This window comes from Dermacentor albipictus, chromosome 3, assembly GCF_038994185.2.
Source record: "Dermacentor albipictus isolate Rhodes 1998 colony chromosome 3, USDA_Dalb.pri_finalv2, whole genome shotgun sequence".
Classification (NCBI taxonomy): Eukaryota; Metazoa; Arthropoda; class Arachnida; order Ixodida; family Ixodidae; genus Dermacentor; species Dermacentor albipictus.
In genome coordinates, this window is record NC_091823.1 from 11708862 (window position 1) to 11728608 (window position 19747).

Sequence of the window (19747 nt, forward strand, 5' to 3'; positions counted from 1 at the left end):
CGAGGAAAAACAAGTAGGACCGCTTAAACGTCCCGTAGCCAGAATTTTAGAACGAACCGCGGCCTAATTGCACTGTTAACAGTTTTCGTAGCTTCATCAGGTTAGTCTCCCTCGTCTGCTGCACGCGTAAGTGTCGAAAAAAAAAATGTTGATCCCTCTTTCATAGCAATTGGTAATAACCCCAATGTGCAATGTTTCTTAATAAAAGTAGTTGGAGCTTTGTTTCAACTCAAGAAATACGACGCCATCAATTTGCACAGTGTCTATTGCTATTGGGCCGGGACATGTCAGCCTTCAACGTGGTTGCACCAACGTCGACGCCTAGTGTCACATCTCCCCACCCCCTTCCCGACAACTAACTTTGACGACCATCATCAACCCTTTGTGGTAGCTGAAGTAATCGATGCACCACCTGGATACAGATGATGGTGACCGCGCAAAGATGGCATCAACACATATGCCTTTGAATCTTTCGTGCAGACCTTGGTGTTGGTCACGAGATGCAGATTGCGTAAATTGTCCATGTATTCGGTAAGCTAACAGCCACTTGGCTTCGATATGTAGACAGTGTAGTAGACTGTAGATATGTAGACTATATAGTCGTAGATGTGGACGATAGCAGACGGCCACAATCGTGGAACAAACATTTCGCCGTAGTGGACCGCAAGTTCAAACTACCGATCTTTTGCTGAGTGGCTCCGCCGAAGTTAAGAGCGCTTTGGTCCGACTCGATAGTGTTTTTGGCAGCCCCGTAACTGGCGATGCACTCAGTTTCACGCTTGGTGTGCGCGAGTGCGTTGTGCTTCCCGCTGACATGTCTCTCGCTGGTGCAACGCGGTCAGTTTTATAAGATTAATCCGTCGATGGCACTGCCTTTATGCGGCACTTAACGCAGCACAATTGTTATTTGGTGCTATAGTAAGCAAAGCAGCAGGCGGGAACCAGGTATCATAGGTGATTCCGGTGCAGAAGAGAATTCATGTGGTGAAACTGGCAAAACAGCGTCGTTAATCCAGACCGTTACAGCACAGAGCTCGGAGAATGGCAAAGTAGCGTCATATGGCGAGGAGCTGCTCTTTTAGAGACGTCATTTCCATGATGTATACGTACACGCGAACTTTCTTCCTTTCTTCGTGCGTACGCGCGAGAACACTTTCTTTTTAAAACGGGATACGGCTGCGCGCGCACGCCGTGAAGTGCAGTTCTCGTTGACCACCGGTCATTGTGGACCTCCATCCACGGCGGTGATGTGGCGACGCTCTATTCTCTCGCGTCCCCTGTTGCTTTCTCCGCATTGCTCTTGTGTCTCGCAGAGTCCGGCTTTTCCGCATAGCACACACGCAGCGGAGGTATTTGGTGTCGTAGCGGTGCCGTCATCGAACATGGTTTGCGTTCATGGTACCGCAGTCGGGAACATGTTTCGAGTGGTTCAACGAGTCCGCCTACTATCCATCATTCCCATGGTAGCTGAACTACTGTAGCGCCACAGTTCCCACTTGTAGGTTTTGTAGAAAACTTTGTTGCAGAGCACGTGCACATTAACACAAAGTCATCCCCACCTTCACAGCGCGCTGCACGAAATACAAACTGCATAACTCAACACCGAGCCGGAAATAACAGTACGAACGGCGAACAGCGCTGACTACCGACAAACTGTCAGAAAATGCGGGACAAATGAACAAACGAGTGACCACTGAGGCTAACGAGTAGCCATAATGACCTGTGAAACATGCCTAGCGATACCTCTAGGGAGGCACATAATTATTTCTCATCTGTAAATATCATCATCGGCGCACGTCACGTCTTCTTGGTTTTCGTATATTGCTCGAGCTCAGCGGGTATGAAGTCTACAACCTGAACCTTTCAAGTGCGTTAATCATTGAGGAACTCATTTAGTACTTTCTTTTGCAGGTTTGCGAGCTATAAGGCATGCGCACTCCTCGAAGCCTTTTGCTTTGCTACTCTCACGAAATTTATTTTATTTTTCGACATAAGAGCATTGGTGTAGTCGCGGCACTTATGACAGGTGTGAACGTAGCCAGTATTAAATATGAAGTAAAAAAATTGGTGTGAAAACAACAGAAAGTACGACGACTCCACGATGCTCTTGGACGCTGCTGTCATCGTGCTATGCCCAGATACGGAGTGCTTTCGAACGCTCTACGTGAGCAAATTGTCAGGCAATGTTAGCGCACGCAGGGACCCAAGGTCCTGATAGCTGCACCAGACGGAAGACGAGAAGTCACCTTCTTTTAAAAAAACGCCTTATTGCAGAAAAGAGAGCCCAGTTCACATTTAACAGTGATAGCTTTTAAAGGGTCTTTTACTGGTTCCAGCTGAGCTAAGACGACGTTTGGCTTGGAACAAGATCAGCCGCCCCGTTTGGTGGAGAGGCACATTGGTCTGGCAGTTCTCACGCATTTTCATCCCTGATCAAACGTAACAAGGACACCAACCATTAAAAGCATACAAAATATACGTTCCTGGCACCATCACGGGACCCGTGTTCAGAGTGTCCAGTCACAGTCAAAGATATTGTGAAGAAAGCTCCCGTCGGGGAAGCCGAAAGGTATTTTTGTATTCTTTTATTGGTCGGTGTCCTTCCTTTTTACCTTTTAACATGATGCCTCCCGACCAGACGGGCTTCCGTCAATACTCCGACGTTATTTTGATGATCATCATCAGCATCATCATCATCACCACCATCATCATCATCTTCATTTTATGTCCAGGGCAGGACGAAGGCTGCACCTTACGATCTCCAATTACCTTTGTCGTGCGGCAACCAATTGCAACTAGCGCCCACGAATTTCCTAATTTTATCGCCCCACCTAGTCTTCTGCCGTCCTCGACTGCGCTTCCTTACTCTTGGCGCCCATTCCCCATTGGCACCCATTGGCACCATTGGTAACCCTAATGGTCCACCGATTATATAACCTAGGCATTACATGCCCAGCCGGGCTTTATTCTTTATCTTAATGTCAATTATAATATCGGCTATACCCATTTGCTGTCTGATCCAAACTGCTCTCTTTCTGTCTCTTAATGTTATGCCCAGCATTCTTCGTTCCATCGCTCTTTGCGCGATCGTTAATATGTTCTCAAGCTACGGTAGAATGCATTGATTGTGCACGTTTCTTTTCAATGATAATGGTAAGCTTCCAGTCAGGAGCTTACAATGTCTGCCGGATGCGCTCCAACACATTTTTATTCTTTGTAAATTTCCTGTGAGTAATTGACCTATATAAACTTACTCCTTCACACACACTAGAGGCTCACTGGTGATCCTGAACTCTTGCTCCCTTGCCCGGCTAACCATCACTATATTTGTCTTCTGCATGATAATTTTCAATCCCACTCTTACACTCTCGCTGTTAAGGTCCTCACTCATTTGTTGTAACTCATCTCCGGTGTTGCTGAACAGGACAATGTCATATGCAAACCGAAGGTTGCTGAGATATTCGCCGTCGATCCTTACTCCTAAGCTGCCCAAGTTTAATAGCTTGAATACTTCTTCCAAGCACGCAACGAATAACATTGGAGAGATTGTATCTCCCTGTGTGACCATTTTCTGTATATGTATCTTCTTACTTTTCCTGTGGAGAATTAAGGTAGCTGTGGAATCTCTGTAGATTTTTTTACAATATATTTACATAAGCGGCCTGTACTCCTTGATTACGTATTGCCTCTATAGGCTGCTGGTATCTCTAGTGAATCAAATGCCTTTTCGTAATCTATGACAGCCATATTTAGAGACTGAGTGGTCTCTTCGGATTTCTCCATTACTTGAATAATGACATGGGATCAATTGTAGAGTATCCCTTCCTAAAGCCGGCCTGTTCCCTTGGTTGACTAAAGTCCAGTGTTGCCCTCATTCTATTCTAGATTATCTTGGGGAATATATTATATAGTGGTGGGAGTAAGCTAACAGGCCTCTAAATTTTAAATTCTTTAACGTCTTCCTTTTCGCGGGTTAGTATTAAGTTTGAATTATTCCAGTTCTCTAGGGACCTGTGAAGTCGATAGACAGTTCGTATAGAGAGAACTGTCAGTTACTCAATCACTAAGAGGTCATCGTGAAGCCGTCGCAGGTTTGCGTAAATTTTTCGTGCGATAAATGTGAGTGTAATGTGTCTACGCACAGGGCCGCGTTTTCTTTCCTTTTCCTTTGCCACGAGTTCTAGACGCATACGGGCACACGTGCGCATGCAGGGAGCTTTTCCGGTCAGCGCGAGGTAGAGGGCGCCGTTACCTGCTGTGACGATATGTGAGGCGACACGGCAGATCGCCGCTGTAAAGTAGTGCCGTCGAAGCCCCGTTTGACGAGAAATAAAAGCTCCCGCTTCTTATGAAACAGCTTAATGAAAAAAGGCGAAATTAAGTGGTGGGTGCTTTTATGCCTTCCCCCTTTTTTTCATTTTCTCCCCTTTTTAGCAAATGGTTCCGGTAAATTTAGGCTGTAAATAACCTGAATTTGCCCCCCCCCGCCCCCCCCAAAGAAACTGGAACATTTAAGCAGCTGTTGTAAGTGCGACGTGACGTCGGGTAGCCTTTCTCAATCGACACCTAATAAAGTCTACCCTTTATCGAATGCACTCCCCACTGTAATGTCTTCCCGCCCGGAGGGTAATGAAGTAAATAAGATAATTAATGAGCCACCGCATTTGATGCGGCTTTTCAGCCGAGTACCTGAACACCAATTGCGGCGTCCACAACCCATGTCGGGGCATCGGGCTGCTGTGCGTCGGCGGCCATTGCGTCTGCGGACCGGACTACGAGGTCCAAGGTGAACTGTGTGGTCTCAAGAAAAACGTGGTCACCGAGGAGCGAGTCACCGCTGTCACCGACGTGACGGTGCTGCCGACTTCTACCCCTGGCGGGCAGAGCGGCAACCGCTCAATGCACCCCCAAGACCCACGGAGAGGCGTCCACAGGTGAGATGCCGGCTATAGGGGTCTTCAAGGGGAAGCGTACTCTAAAACTCAACTGCTGTTGCTCTATTAAACTATTTGGAAAACACAGAGGTGGTCCGGTTGGACACCCGTTTATTGGTTTTGAACGACATCCTTCGCATTTGGGGGAATACGTTGAACGGGCAGACGAACAGACATTGACTATGACTGACTGACTGACTGACTGACTGACTGACAATAAATAAATAAATAAATAAATAAATAAATAAATAAATAAATAAATAAATAAATAAATAAATAAATTATTCGACTGATTGACTGGTTGATTAATTATTCGATTGATTGATTGATTGATTGATTGATTGATTGATTGATTGATTGATTGATTGATTGATTGATTGATTGATTGACAATACCAAAACACTCTGGATATAAGAAATGCCATGTTGGGGAGGTTCCCTATTATTTTGACATTATTCGATTCTTAAAGGAACGCTAAAAATAAACACAATCAGTTTTTATGATATATTATCTTTCTGCCGATCCCAGCATAGTGCAGGATGTAGAAGTGATAGGTAGGGTAAAGTGCAATGATCATAGTTTCGTGAGGGCTAGAATTCAACCCGATTTCAAGAGAGAAAGAGTAAAACTGGTCGAGAAGAAACAGGTCAACCCAGAGGCAGTAAGGGTAAAAGCAGACAAATTCAGGCTGGTACTTGCAAACAAATATGCAGCCTTAGAACAAAGAGATGAAGATGACATAGAGGTAATGAATGACACCGTAACTAGTCTGGCTTCAAAGGAAGCAGTTCAAGTGGTAGGCAAGGCACTAAAGCAACCGGTAGTCAAGCTCTCCCAAGTAACAAAATACCCAATAACGAAACGACAAAGAATGAAAGTGTCCAACTCAAGAGATAGGATAGAATTCGCAGACCTGTCAAAACTGATCAACAAGGCGAAAATAAGTGATATTCGAAACTATACCGACGAAAAAGACTGAAGAAGGCGTAAAAAAAATGGACGTAGCCTGAAGTCAGTGAGAAAGAAACTTGGCATTGGACAACCCAAGATGTGTGTACTGAAAGATAAGCAGGGTAATATCATCTGGAATTTAGTAGAGTAGCTTGCTGGGCCAGTTGGTGCATGGTGAACATATAACAGTTTCCAGCAAGTACGGACGCGAGCACAAGTAAGTAGAAACGGACTGGACAACGCTGGACTTACAACTGAAGCGTTGTCCAGCGTCGTCCTGTCCGTTTTTAATTACTTGTGCTCGCATCCGTACTTGCTGGAAACCGTTATATGCTCATCATCTGGAATCTCGAAGGTATAGTAAAAGCAGCGGAATAATACTTTACCGACCTGTATATACAGTACCCAGAGGAGTCTGGATACCTCAAATAGAAACAGTAATGAACAGGATACAGGAACTCCTCTTATAACTAGCGGTGAAGTCAGAAGGGCTTTGCTTGACATAAAACGAGGAAGAGCGGCAGGAGAAGATTGAATAACAGTCAATTTAATCAAAGATGGAGGAGACATAATGCTCGGAAACCTGACGGCTCTTTATACGAAGTGTATATCGACTGCAAGAGTCCCAGAAAACTGGAAGAACGCAGACATACTAATCCACAAGAAGGCAGACGTTAAAGAATTGAAACATTATGGGCCCATTAGCTTACTCTCAGCATTATGTAAAATATTCACCTAGATAACTTACAATAGAATAAGGGCAATACTGGACTTTAGTCAACCAAGGAAACAGGCTTGCTTCAGGAAGGGATACTCTACAACGGAGCCCATCCACGTCATCAATCAGGTTATCAAGAAATCCACAGAGTACAATACGCCTCTCTATATGGTTTCCATAGATTACGAAAAGGTATTTGATTAAGTAGAGATACCGGCAGTCATAGAGGCATTATGTAATCAAGAAGTACAGGCCGCTGACGTAAACACCTTGGAAAATATCTACAGAGATTCCACAGCTGCCTTAATTCTACACAAGAAAAGTAGGAAGGTACCTACAAAGAAAGGGGTCAGACAAGGAGACACAATCTCTCCAACGCTATTCACTGCGTGCTTGGAAGAAGTATTCAAGCTATCAAACTGGGAAGGCTTAGGAGTAAGGATCGGCGGCAAATATCTCTGCAGCCTTCAGTTTGCCGATGACATTGTTCTATTCAGCGACACTGCAGAAGAGTTAGAAAAAATGATTGAGGACCGTAACAAAGGGAGTGTGAGAGTGAGGTAGAAGATTAATACGCAGGAGACAAAGAAATGATGACTAACCGGGCAAGGGAAAAGGAGTTCAGTATCGCCAGTCAGCCTCTAGAGTCCGTGAAGGAGTACGTTTACTTAGGTCAACTAATCAGAGGGAACCGTGATCATGAAAAGGAAATTCATAGAATAAAATGGATTGTATCGCATACGGGAGGCATTGTCAGCTGCTGACTGTAAATTTTAATTTTTCTAAGTTCTGTTTTTACTTCTTTTAGAATACAATGCATCCCATCTTGAACATAATAATAATAATAATAATAATAATAATAATAATAATAATAATAATAATAATAATAATAATAATAATAATAATAATAATAATAATAATAATATATTATTATTATTATTATTATTATTATTATTATTATTATTATTATTATTATTATTATTATTATTATTATTATTATTATTATTATTATTATTATTATTATTATTATTATTATTATAACAACCACAACAACCACCACTTGGCCCGATCAGACACCCTTTGAAATTCATGATGTCGCAGGGAGCTGCACAGAGCGGAAAGTTCCAAAGCAGCGTCGCTTCCCGTCTTAAGCTTTGATATCTATTCTGGCTTGCCAACCCTTCTTTTACGACAAGAGTTACTTTTTTTTATATATACATGTACATTGTAGCATGATAATTTCTCAATACAGATCACATTATCTTTTTCTTTAGTGTCCCTTTAACGTACCCGTAAGTCAAAGCGCGCGCGCGCAGCCGTTTGGAATTACTACATACAATGCGTGCAAAACTCTCGCCGGGATGTGCTATCCTGTTACTCTTATCCGTAGGATGTAAAGTTCCAGCAATGACATAGTATGATTGCAGCTGCGTTTTCGGTCCTCGTGGCGGACAAATAGCATCTGAACATTATTCACTGCAATGTCGCCACCACGGCTTTGGCGCCGGGATGAGCCGCAAGATCAGGGTAACAAAACTAATGCAATGCGTGTGCTCTCCGCACAACGGTCAATTATGCAGGGAGTCTTACCGGTGAAGCAACGGAACGCCAGCCTAGTTTCAGAAGGTGAAGCCAAGCAAACACCATGAGGCCGCATGCGACCGCTCACCCTGACGCTACTTCATAAATCCTGCGTAATGCTGAAATGCTAGATTTGCATGAAGTGAAAGATGCTGTTCTTCCAATCTCTGGGACAGCAACGTTTTGTATATAACAATGACATTCTGGCTAGTAAGCTCCTACGAGAAATTTATATTAATGTCAAAGAAACCAACGTGGGCCAATTTTCCGTTACTGCGAGATTGCCCAAGAGTGCCTAGAGTGTCTCGCTTATAGACCTTCATGCGCATGCGCGCCTCAGCATTATATTCAGCCGTATTATTATTGTTATTGGACACTGCAGGCGAAGTTTTCGTTAGCGTCACCATCGTCGCGATGTTCTATAAGAAGCCCAAGCGCGACAAGAATTATCGGCCAACGCGCCACATGCTTCGTATGCGAGGGCAAATGTGCGAGAGCGAGCCCAGAAGGATAGTGACTTTATGAACGCTTTCTCTTTCCCTTTCCCCCCTTTATATCCCTCTCGCCTTCCACAAGGCGCTTAGCCGTGCTTTGCAAAGGTTCGTAGAAAATGGTGCCGCTTCCTCTATACAATCACTTCCTCTTTCCCTTTTCCGCGCGCCCAATGTTCAAAGCCACGTGATAGAGTGCGTGCCAAAGGAGGATAACACGCGTCTCTTCTAGCACGGTCGTGAATTCGCATGATTATTTAAATTCATTAAATTATGGGGTTTTGCATGCCAAAAGCACTTTCTGATTATGAGGCACGCCGTGGAGGACTCCGGAAATTTTGACTACCTGGGGTTCTTTAACGTGCACCTAAATCTAAGTACACGGGTGTTTTCGTATTTCGCCCCATCGAAATGCAGCCGCCATGGCTGGGATTCGATCCCGCGGCCTCGTGCTCAGCAGCCCAACCCCATAGCTACTGAGCAACCACGACGGGTAATTCGCATGATTGTCCGTGCAGCTTAGCGCATGCACGGCATGCACACGGTATGTCGGAGGTCATCTGCGGCGTTTGTCAGATCCAGTGAGGGCGAGCAGAGATGGCCGGTGGCTTTATGTGCGCTGTCTTCCGGCGTGCCTAGCGTTGGAGGTCGCCTAATCTTAAGTTTCGCAAGCGCGTGAAGCGAGCGGCAGCAAGAAGAGTTCGCTCGCTTCATTAGAGAGCTTTAGTTTAGGAGACGCAAGCGGCGTGCGTACGCAAGAACTAGGGGCCACGGTACTGCGCATGCGCGGAACCATCTGCGCATGCGCAGTACAGTCGCCCCTAGTTCTTGCGTACGCAAGCCGCTTGCGTCCCCTAAACTAAAACTCTCTATTATCCCGCCATCATTTGCACAGCTAGGGGTCACGGTCATCGAGTTATACCTGTTCATGTTTGCCGCTGCAAGAGTTACATAATATTTCCTTTATTTAGTAATCGAATGCTTACTACTGTTGATGTAAGTATCTGATACTTTGCTATCGCTACCATCATCGTCATCATCATCACGACAGCTGAATGATGCGTGACAGATGAATGAAACATTTATAGCGAGAGCTTTTCGGGTGATACTCCGACACTTATTAAGGCGGCCCTTAAAGGAGTACTGACACAAACATTTTCGGTCTTGTGTTTTCTGCTGCAATAAGCAGGTAATGATCCAGTAACCACGGCACGAAACATCATTGGCTTCAGAGCGCGACAGCTAATTATTTGGAGTCTTGTTTGTAGCGACCAGAACAAGTTTCGGTTTGAGAGAACAACGAGATGGGCCAAAGAAAGAATGTAAACACAGCTGGACACGTGATCGCACAAAACTGTGACGTGCCACGCTCACCGGCCCGCCAGCTTTGCTAGTTCGTCTGCTACGCCTGCGCGTGCTTTGCGATGTCCTCGCCATCACCGTCGTCCTCGTTTTCGTCGTCCAGCAGCGTCCATTTCCTGCTTGCTGCAGTCGCCGCCGAATTAGACTTGGCCAACCACATTTGACTGAATCCACTACAAAGCAGTGGCTCGAAAATGCGGCTAGCGACAACGATCAATATGCGTACGCACTGGTACAAGTAGCATGAGCCATTCGTCGCGGGCGCTTTGGGAAGAAAGCATATTCTGGAGCAGAACACAAGGCGAAGTAAAAGTCGCCACAGCATCAGGCTTGGGGGTACGTAGTCTTGGCGGAATATAGTCGGACTTCTCTAAGCTCAGTGGGTTTTGTTTATACGAGGCACGCTCGAAATGAAACAAGCAAATCTGGCTGCTCTTCAAGGGAGCCACTTCTAAGCGTCCAGCGGCGCGCACGAACTCGGACCACTTCTCCCGCTTATCGACGCTGACAAGCCCGGCGAGCTGGCGATCGCTGGGAAACGGTATATGTAGGTCTACCTCGCTGGCCGTCAGATCCGAGGATGACGACCCTTGCGACCTGTTCGCAGCTGGTAATAAAGCATCTATATTCGTCAACAAAATCAACGTCCGCACGTTTATGTCGCTCATAAGTGACAACACAAATAGTTTTCCCATCGTCGTTGGTAGCGATGAGAGAGAGAGAGAGTGAGAGCAAATGATAAAGGAAAGGTAGGGAGGTTAACCAGGACTGAGCCCGGTTGGCTGCCCTACACTGGGGAAAGAGAAAAGGGGACGGAAAGATTAAAAGAAGAAGAGAAAGTCCACTGGGGAGATCGTTCGGTCACTCAGTCAGGATCACAGGTAGCGATGAGGAAACACGTTAACCAGGCGAGCCGCTTCGCAGAAGCGATTGCACTGCGCTGACCGCTTGCGAATCGAAATCACGCCGACGATTTACTATATCGCGCAGCGTTTTAATAACATGCACACTTTCGAGGTCACTTTATGAGTTATTTCGTGTCAGAAACAAGTTTTAGCCGATATTCCTGACGCCGTCGGTGGCAATAGAGTTAAGCGTCACGACCACGGAGAATAAAAGCACGACACCGGGACGATCGGAGCGGCGAGAAACTTGCTCACAGGGCCCGCCCCGACGGCAGCGCAAACTCGTGACGTAGCGTTTTCTCACATTCCTTTCTAGATGTCGATGTCGCGAGGGGCTGCGTATTGCGGTTCTCTGCGCGCACGTACTTTAAAATTGATTTTAAATATGTTCCGAGCTGTATTTGCGTTCATACGCTGCAGACGATGTGTTTGTGCCCACATAAATCGATCTCACACGTTAACTCGACTTCGATATTTTGTGTCAGTACTCCTTTAATAAAGGGGCGCCTTAATACGGCCCTTGGTGGGACTCGACCCGACGGAAATTGGTGCGAGTCGAACGCTTGACCTTTGCTGGGACTAAAATTCAATGGCGGCAAAATTGATGGCGCCACCATGGATCGTTGAACCCACAGCCAGTGGTAGTAGTCGAACCCACGATCTTTAGTGTTAACTAAGGCGAATTTAATTAAGCTACTGTTAATTAACACATAGTTAATTGAGGCACTCGAACCCACGGCCTTTGGTATGACTGGAGCCCACGACCATTGGTATGAATCGTATCCGCACCCTTTGGTGTTAATTAAGGCCCAGTTAATTAAGGAATAGTTAATGAAGGCCTTTGAACGCACAACTTTTGGTGGGAGTCGAACGCTCGACCTTTAAATTTTGCCGGGTGTCCCCACTCATGAGCCATGTAATGCTTTCGCATTAAAAAAAGTAAAGAAAAAACAAGCAATCGGAAATAGCGACGCATTCGAATGAGAATGTCACGTAATTTAATTAATGTATCGTCAGCGTGCAGGTCTTCGCCTTCATCGCGTTTAGCCTATATGCTAAAGTGACTGTCAGCTCTTTTCTTTCTTCATCGGAAATTTACTGCAAATCACATGCAATAAATAATGAGCAAAAGAGGCGTAACAAAGGGCTGCATGCCCTTTGCATACCTGGCCCTTGCACCACTAAACACCACACGTTCATTCAAAGGGCTGCATGCGTTCATTCGAGCTTCATTTTCAAAACTCGGTTACGAGCAAGTTTGGGTAACATATGCTTACGACCATTAAGAAAATTATGAACTGTAACGAAGCGCGAATGCACCTTTCCTTTAATGTAAGCCTTACAGCATCCTCAATGTGCACCAAGATGAGGGTCGTTCGTTTTCTGTCCCGCAAACGGCAAACAGCTTTCACTCTCGCTTTCTTTTTCGCGTAGGGATCGCTAAACATGTTCCATATATGCGTGCTAGAAAAGCGTAAAGCATGAAAGTTACTACTTAAAGGGATGTTATCTATTTACGTGCCTTTGAGAAAGTATGCAAGTGAAGTTCCTCAGCGGCTCTTAAGTATATCACTAGCGCATCCAATAACTGAACACAAGCACACATATGTGCGCACGCACGCACATACGCACACGCGCAAGCGCATACGAGTGTGTGCACACAAACACACCGCATGCACACATGTATATGGGGAAAGAGAAGAACGTCATGTAATAAGCTAACATTTTACTTAAATTTCATTTTCGCAATGCATGCTACTACTGATACACTTAAAAGCTGTGGCATAATTATCAGTTTGTTGTCATTTAAATTATAGGCTGAGGGGACTATTTGTTGACTTGGTACAGTACATTTGAGACCCAATAATGTGCCAGTCAGACATTTCTTGCAAGAGCTGTGAGGGCGCACGCTTATTCCAAGATTTCAAAGGCATAATTTTGAAGTTGCTCGTAACAGAAATGCCGCTTGCGTACTTTTGGCTTCGATGCAGGCGACACTCGTTGAACAAGGAAATAGTTCACCGGCAGACGACGTCGACCAAGGAAGAGTTTACTTTCGTCATCGCCACTTCAGAATACGAAGACCACGCCCACAAGCGCGTCGCACCCATACGTCGCACTGCCGTGGCGCGGGATGAGGCCACTCGTCGCTCGCTTCGAAGACGCCCCACTAAACAGCGCGTGCGCAAGAGATTCGAAATGATGAACTAGCATGCGAATACGCCTTGTCCACTTTTAAGTGGTGTCCTAGTATGGCGGTGTGCGGTAGCTGCTAAGTTTATATTAACGAAGCAGTAATAAAGATTCACAGGTGCGCTATAGGTTATTTCTTGGGCACTGCTTGCGTTACACGTGGCTCGAGTTCAATAGGCCAGCAGGGCTTTCTCTCATCGCGCCTTACAGGTGTTGAAGCAACGTGATCGATCGATTGGCTGTACTGTGAGCCATTTGAGGACGTGATGGATACAATGGACAGCGCCGATGTTATTTGATGTTTTCTAAGGAAACGTATTTTATTTCCCTTAGTTGCAGTATTGCTGTTTGCACCCGTGAACGCTTCTGATTGCATTTGTGCGACGGTGGTCTCTATGAAGGTGAAGGGTTGTCAGCGTTGACTGTTTTCCACGGTTTTTGTGGTGAACTTCCAGCTTGATGCGGGAAACAGTAAAACATAAATGCCATCGTGTGGGTGCTAGCGCGTGGCTGTTCTAAACAAAAAGCCGTAACAGTGCTTCTTCCCGCAAAACAGGAAATGAACGGTGATGTTTGTACAAAGCCGGAAAAATGTTTCATTGCTGTTTTTGCTTGCGGTGAACAGGTAGCGAAAAACACTGATGACACCAGTCCAATGGCGAGCTGACAAAACATACAGCACCGTGTTGCTCTGATTAACTCCGCAATCTCAATCTCGGGCGCTCTCGAAGAAAAAAATGATAAAGGACATCTGGCCTTGATGCACTACTTGTACGTACGTCGGAGAACGTTGAGAAAAAACTACAAAACATCGTTTGAGGGATTACCACCAGGTAGGCGCGTCCCAGCAATTTTCTCTCGCACTTGTTCGGCCGGTGGCTTTCCCTGTCGAGCTTCCAAGCGCTACACCACAACCGCGCGAGCATCAGCGATGCGGCAGTAGCGAATTTTCTTTCCCCCATCACCACTCCACGCTCCCCCTCCTTTTTTCTTTTTTTTTCGCACCTCCAGGTATCGCGCGGGCGAAATGCCGAAAGAACGAACACCGTCCAAGAACGACCAGCCGAAAAGCAAAAGCCAGCAAAAAGTGCAGCGGAGAAAAAAAGAATGCGACGCGCTCATTGGACGCTGAGCGCTGTCACGTGGTAGTCCACGTGACCACGCAAGCCGCACGGCGCGCGCCCGCGCGCGCCACCGACGAGGAGTTTAACTCTTGCGCGCGGGTTAGAACCCGCACCGTTATAGCCCGGCGTGGAACCGCGCAGAGAGCTGGCTCTGACGTGCGCCTCTGACGCGCCGGTGTCGCCTTCAGTGCTCGAACCTCGTCGCGCGCTGCTGATTGACACCTGGTGACGTTTGCGTATCTGCTGTTAACCGAAGAACAGTTGCCCATTGCGAGAAATACTTTTGTTTCCTCAAGATTTACGTCTTATTGTCAGGTTTAAATTGGCTTGAAGCCGAGCGACGAGGTTAGAGCCATGGTGAGATTGATGAAGATGTCTGACGACTTTGACTTTTCCACCTCTGGGGTGAGTGATGCGGGACTTGGTGCCGACGTGACCACTGCAAGTACTGTTGCTGCTGCTGCTGCTGCTGCGTCACCGCCTACACAGTTTTTGTGGGACGTGGCTACGACGATAGTCCACTATCAACTGACCGAGGACGAGTGCGCCCAGCTACAGAAGGATGAGAATGCTGAAGGTAGGAATTTTTTGTCAAGCGGGAGTTGATTTTTTGTGTTTTTCGTTTACGACTTAGTCGAAGGGACTTGTATGCCACTGCTTTCATTAATAGCCCATGTGATGCTTGTTCGAGAACTATACATAAGTCGGAAGATGCTGCTGTAATACTTTCCACGACAGTCATGTGGGATTTTGATTCCTCAGACTTGAAAAGCACAAACAATGAAGTTTCTCATTTTGAAGTACTAGATGCTCTTCGAGAGAGAGAGAGAAATAACTAATTAATGTAGCCGGCAGATTGCATGACATAGCATATTTTTTCAGGACTTTACATATATTTACACAATTTTCTTGCATTATGTGTCATTGTATTATCAAAAATTTGGCTTGATTTGCTCCTATTTCTCTCGTCCTAGAGTAAATAAAATTGAAGATATTTTGCGGTCATGTCGATGAATAAAAAAGAAACACTGGATGCAGAGAAAAAGTTTATTTTACCATGTGCAATCTTATTGATTGCAGTTAATTGCGGGTAATTATTTGATATATTTCCTCGGTATTCTAGTTAAACGCATTATCGTTTCATAAATACTGCACACGCGAGATAAATGGTGATATTTGTCTGTATATTTAAGAAGTGTTGTCAAGTTGCATAATTACTTCATAACTCTAATTTGCAGAATCGCATGTTTTGCACCTAATACCGTGTCAACGTTTCTTGTTTATTTCTAACTTCTTTCCTAGATCCATAAAGTCTGTGCAAGATATTTACCACTGACAATATGTATCTTTTGTAGTCCAAGGGTTGCTAGACCTTGTCATGCGATCAAAAGATCGTGGCGAAAAAGTACTTCTACTTTTGTCTGTAAGTTCAAAGAGCACAACGGAGGTGAGAGGACTTGCGTGTTCATATTTCTTCATAATAAAGTTGCGAGAACAACATTTTAACCGCGAGAATTTTATCATAGATACAATATATATCATGCAAATTAAACAACATTTGAGAAGATATCGGAATAATTGGCAACTCAAATCAGACGGACTAGCCCACCTCATAGATCGTTGAGCACTTGCGTCGTTCGCGAAATATCTGGTTATCGGCTGCAAGCAATTATGTCGTTTCGTAGATACCATGATATTCTGAAAGTCAGCAGACAGCATGAAAAAAAAAGAACGCTGGGCTCTAAAGGCATACGCGATTCCTCATTATTACATAATGAAGAGTTCAGCAGCCCCCTGTTTATTTTCTAGTTTCGCTTTACGAAACGCCAGACCTCAGCGTTGTATCCTATTCTACGACCAATCTAGATAAAGAAATGTTGTGTCAGTTCCTATTTCTTCTTCTTTAGTCTTGAAAGGCAGACCATACCAAGAAAACTGCTTGAAAATAATCTATAGAGTAGGATGGATCTGTGTTAGGCCTTCATGGCTTTTGTGTGGGAAGGAAAGGTCTTCTTTCTTCCAGTGGGCTCGCAATTTTTTTTTCGATACTACTTTAGCGATTTGTTGCGTGTATTTTGTTTGGTTCTCGGATACGGTGTTTTACATCGATATGTTTCATAAGGACATTGCAGCTACATTGGCGGCGTTTTCGCAGGCCGTTGTTGTAGCCATTCCACGATAATGATAGCGTTCGTGTCGTCACGCCAGCGATAAAATAAAACATCTTACAAAAACAAAAATGAAGAGAAAGGGTGCGCTGCAACCGGTACCGAGCCTAGTCCACGGCATAATGTGACAATTTTCTTCCAATACTTTTTTTCCACCACTTCATCCGTAGTTTAACTGTGCCCGTCTGCGGTATCACCCCGCTCGGCCAGTTGAGAGAGGTCAAAAATTAAAAAAAGGCATAGAATACAATAAATGGAAACCATACATCATACCGGCCCGAGTACCTTCGGTGCAGGTAGTAGTATACGTAAACAGCGCGAGCACCACGGCATGTAGAATTTCATACTATAAATTATTGTGAAACTCTAGAACAGCGCCTTTGAGATCATTGAGAGCGGCATTGGCTTTGAGAGCGGCGCTGGCTCATGGAGCAGCAATTATGGTGCGTACGGAGGTGTCATGTTCAAGATAACACAGCACCAAGTAAAGCGAAAAGTATAGAACCCGCTGTGAATGCCTTCTGCGACCGATGTGGTTAACAGTGGTCAAACAAAGGAACCCTCAGGCTGCAGCCACCATGATCACAATTATAAATAATATTCTGGGGCATATGTGGCAAAAAATAAAGACGCTTTGATCAGAAGGCTCACCATACTATAAGACACCGGATTACTGCTGACCGCCCCGGCACTTAAATCTAAGTACACGAGCGTTTGCGCATTTCGTTTCTATCGAAATGCGGCCGCCTCTGCGGGCACTGAACCTGCAAACTTTAGCTCACCTACCGCGGCGGGTAACGTTTTGAAACGGGGACTTCGTGAAGGCAAAGACCCTCTGTCTCTCTGTTAAATTGTACAGTGCAGCTGCTTGCCGATTTATTCCGCGGTGTCTCCAAATAGGGTGAGTACGGAGGTTGCCGTTCTTTGTGTGTGCAATAGACGTGGGAGGGCAGGTGCGTTCGTCTTGATCGATTGATCTTGATTGAGTCGGGCTATGAAAGTCACCATTGCGGAGGGTCTCCGGATTACTCCTGACCACCTCGGGTTCTTTAACGTGTATCTAACTACACGAGCGGTGTTTCCTTTCTCTTGTTTTCCACTTCGCCCCCGTCAAAACACAGCAGCCGCTGCGGGGAATCGAGCCCGTGACGTCGAGCTCGACAACAAAGTTCCATGGCCATTGCGCTACTGGAGCGAGTATTGCTCCTAATAAACTTCAATCGGCAAATGGAGCTCGTCCCGCGCCCTCTTTTCGTGCTGGCATCCCTTCCCCTGCTTTATTTGTAGAATACTTCTATGCCAACTATCCCAACTTTATGACTTATGACAGACACCTACATTGGTCGAAAGGTTGGCTCTATTATAAGGCATGCTTGCTTCGGCCACTGGCGAGAACTCGACCTTCATATGCGTGCAAATCCGTCATGTTGCTACGATGTCTATCATGTAAGGCACATTGTGTGCATAAAATTGTCCACGATAATAACTGCCACTACTTAGCGCTTTGCGCAGAACTAGACTAACTTTTATTCTTGGCTTAAAAAAGGTACTTTCATTTTTTTTCTTTACTTTTCGTTTAAAGAAAAACTTAGTTTGCCCTACTACGTGCTACTGCTCTGCGAACGACAACAATGAGGAAGAAGGGGGAAAAAATCCGCACATAACGTAATGTGAATAATCCAATCCCGAGTCCGTGCTTTAACTGGAGGCCATCTAATCTTCTCTGTTCTGCTTTTGTTAATCCCAGATGGCAAAGAGCGGAAGCCAGTGGTGTTTCTTTTTCTGTTGCTATTGCTCCATCTGAAGAAATGCTGACGAGAATTAGGCGACCTCGCCGAAGGAGCGGTGTTCAGTGGCGAGGGACTGTCACGAAAGTGATTAACACACGGTGCCCTTCTTCTCCAGGTACCCCTGCGCAGATGGAAATTGCAATTCCATGGATTAGGCAGACGCCAATGGAAGACAGCAACAAGAAAAAAAGTAGAAACTGAAGGCATAGACATGATATAGAAAACGCCGAAAATAGCCTAGTAACAGAGCGTGAGGAGACCTAATTGCAGGAGTTTGGGAAGCCGGTCGGAAATTATTTCGAAAGCAAGGACGCTATATTATCAGCTCCAATCCTTGGAAACATTGTAAGAGCGGATGTTTTGCATGTGTTTAGCATAATTTGCACGTTTACAAAATAAGCATGATATAATGGATAAGAAAATAATGCGCTATGATAACGTTTGGATGAATGCTCCCAAAACAAAACCCCAAAATCGTGATGAGAGTGCGAACATTTCTTTCCGCTCATTAGCATGTGGTTGTGATGATTTGATGAATGTGTAATTTAAGACGCCCGCTAAAAATTTGTGGATGCCTGTTTTCACATATACATTGTATTTAACACCATTGTGTCGGCCTTTGCTGCCGCCTGGCAGTTATTGCGAACAACGGTCAGCAACAAATATTTTTTTTTTGGTTCTGTTCCTCTCCTGCTTTCTTCCCAGCTTTGTAGAACGCTCTGATGCCTTTCACATTTCATTTCATTAGTATATGTTTTTCTGCGTTCCAGTAAGTTGCTGCGTTGTGGAGATAAAACAGTATCGCTTGAAATGAGATACGTCAAGTAAAGTTGTTTTAGTTCAAGGTTTAGGACAAAAATGAGCCCCACTGAGCGCGAGTGCTCCTCGTAGCTGAATAATTAAACTACGGTTGTGAGGACTCTATGACTGGGCAATTGACAGTTATTTGGCGTAAAAAAAATAATGTTTTTGTATACGCCATCACGTAATGCGAGCGGAGAAGCAGGTGGCAGCCAAATTTATTGAGCTCGTGGGTACAATAAATGCACGCGTCCTCGTAGCAGAGAAACCCGAAATTTCAGCTTCCGAGTGCGAGGTGAGCAATTTTATGTACTTATGACAAGAATGTATGTCATATGGGTTGATGGTAAATAAATTCAGCTGTATGATTTATTTATTTATTTATTTATTTATTTACAAATAGCGCTGCCTCAGATCTGAGACATAGCAGAAATGGATAAGTACAATAATACAACATACAATCAACATGTCCCATGTCAAGGAATTTCCTCTACAAAACACTCACGTGGCAATTCTCGGAGATGAGTATGTAGGTCATATGATAACTCTATAGTAAATGGTAAGAAAGAAAATTTGAAGATCTGAAGGGAACAATATTAAAACGTCAGCTATTCATGTTCCCCGCGATGAGGCGCTAACAAATGTTACAGGCACATCGACGAAAACAGAAGCATGTACAATTTTGTGCTGTGTATATGTGCCAACGGCTCAAGCGATAGTAGGCCAGCA

General features: G+C 45.0%; 2 protein-coding genes and 1 long non-coding RNA gene across 3 annotated transcripts in view; 2 read left to right on the forward strand and 1 right to left on the reverse strand.

The window, feature by feature from the left end:
- The window catches only part of LOC139057808 (uncharacterized), a 30118-nt gene extending 16857 nt beyond the window's left edge, over positions 1 to 13261 (forward strand). Inside the window, exons 7-8 of the mRNA XM_070536558.1 lie at positions 4682 to 4934; positions 12934 to 13261. Coding sequence (XP_070392659.1) covers positions 4682 to 4934; positions 12934 to 13153 — 473 coding nt within the window. The 3' untranslated portion in view covers positions 13154 to 13261. The remainder of the gene's footprint in view (positions 1 to 4681; positions 4935 to 12933) is intronic.
- A 1059-nt stretch (positions 13262 to 14320) lies between these two features.
- Positions 14321 to 19747, forward strand: part of LOC139057228 (corticotropin-releasing factor receptor 2-like) — a 290004-nt gene continuing 284577 nt past the window's right edge. The window contains exon 1 of the mRNA XM_070535083.1: positions 14321 to 14836. Within this exon, the coding sequence (XP_070391184.1) occupies positions 14614 to 14836 (223 nt within the window). The 5' untranslated portion in view covers positions 14321 to 14613. The remainder of the gene's footprint in view (positions 14837 to 19747) is intronic.
- The window catches only part of LOC139057230 (uncharacterized), a 348067-nt gene continuing 346066 nt past the window's right edge, over positions 17747 to 19747 (reverse strand). The window contains exon 3 of the long non-coding RNA XR_011512646.1: positions 17747 to 18338. This is a non-coding gene — a long non-coding RNA (uncharacterized lncRNA). The remainder of the gene's footprint in view (positions 18339 to 19747) is intronic.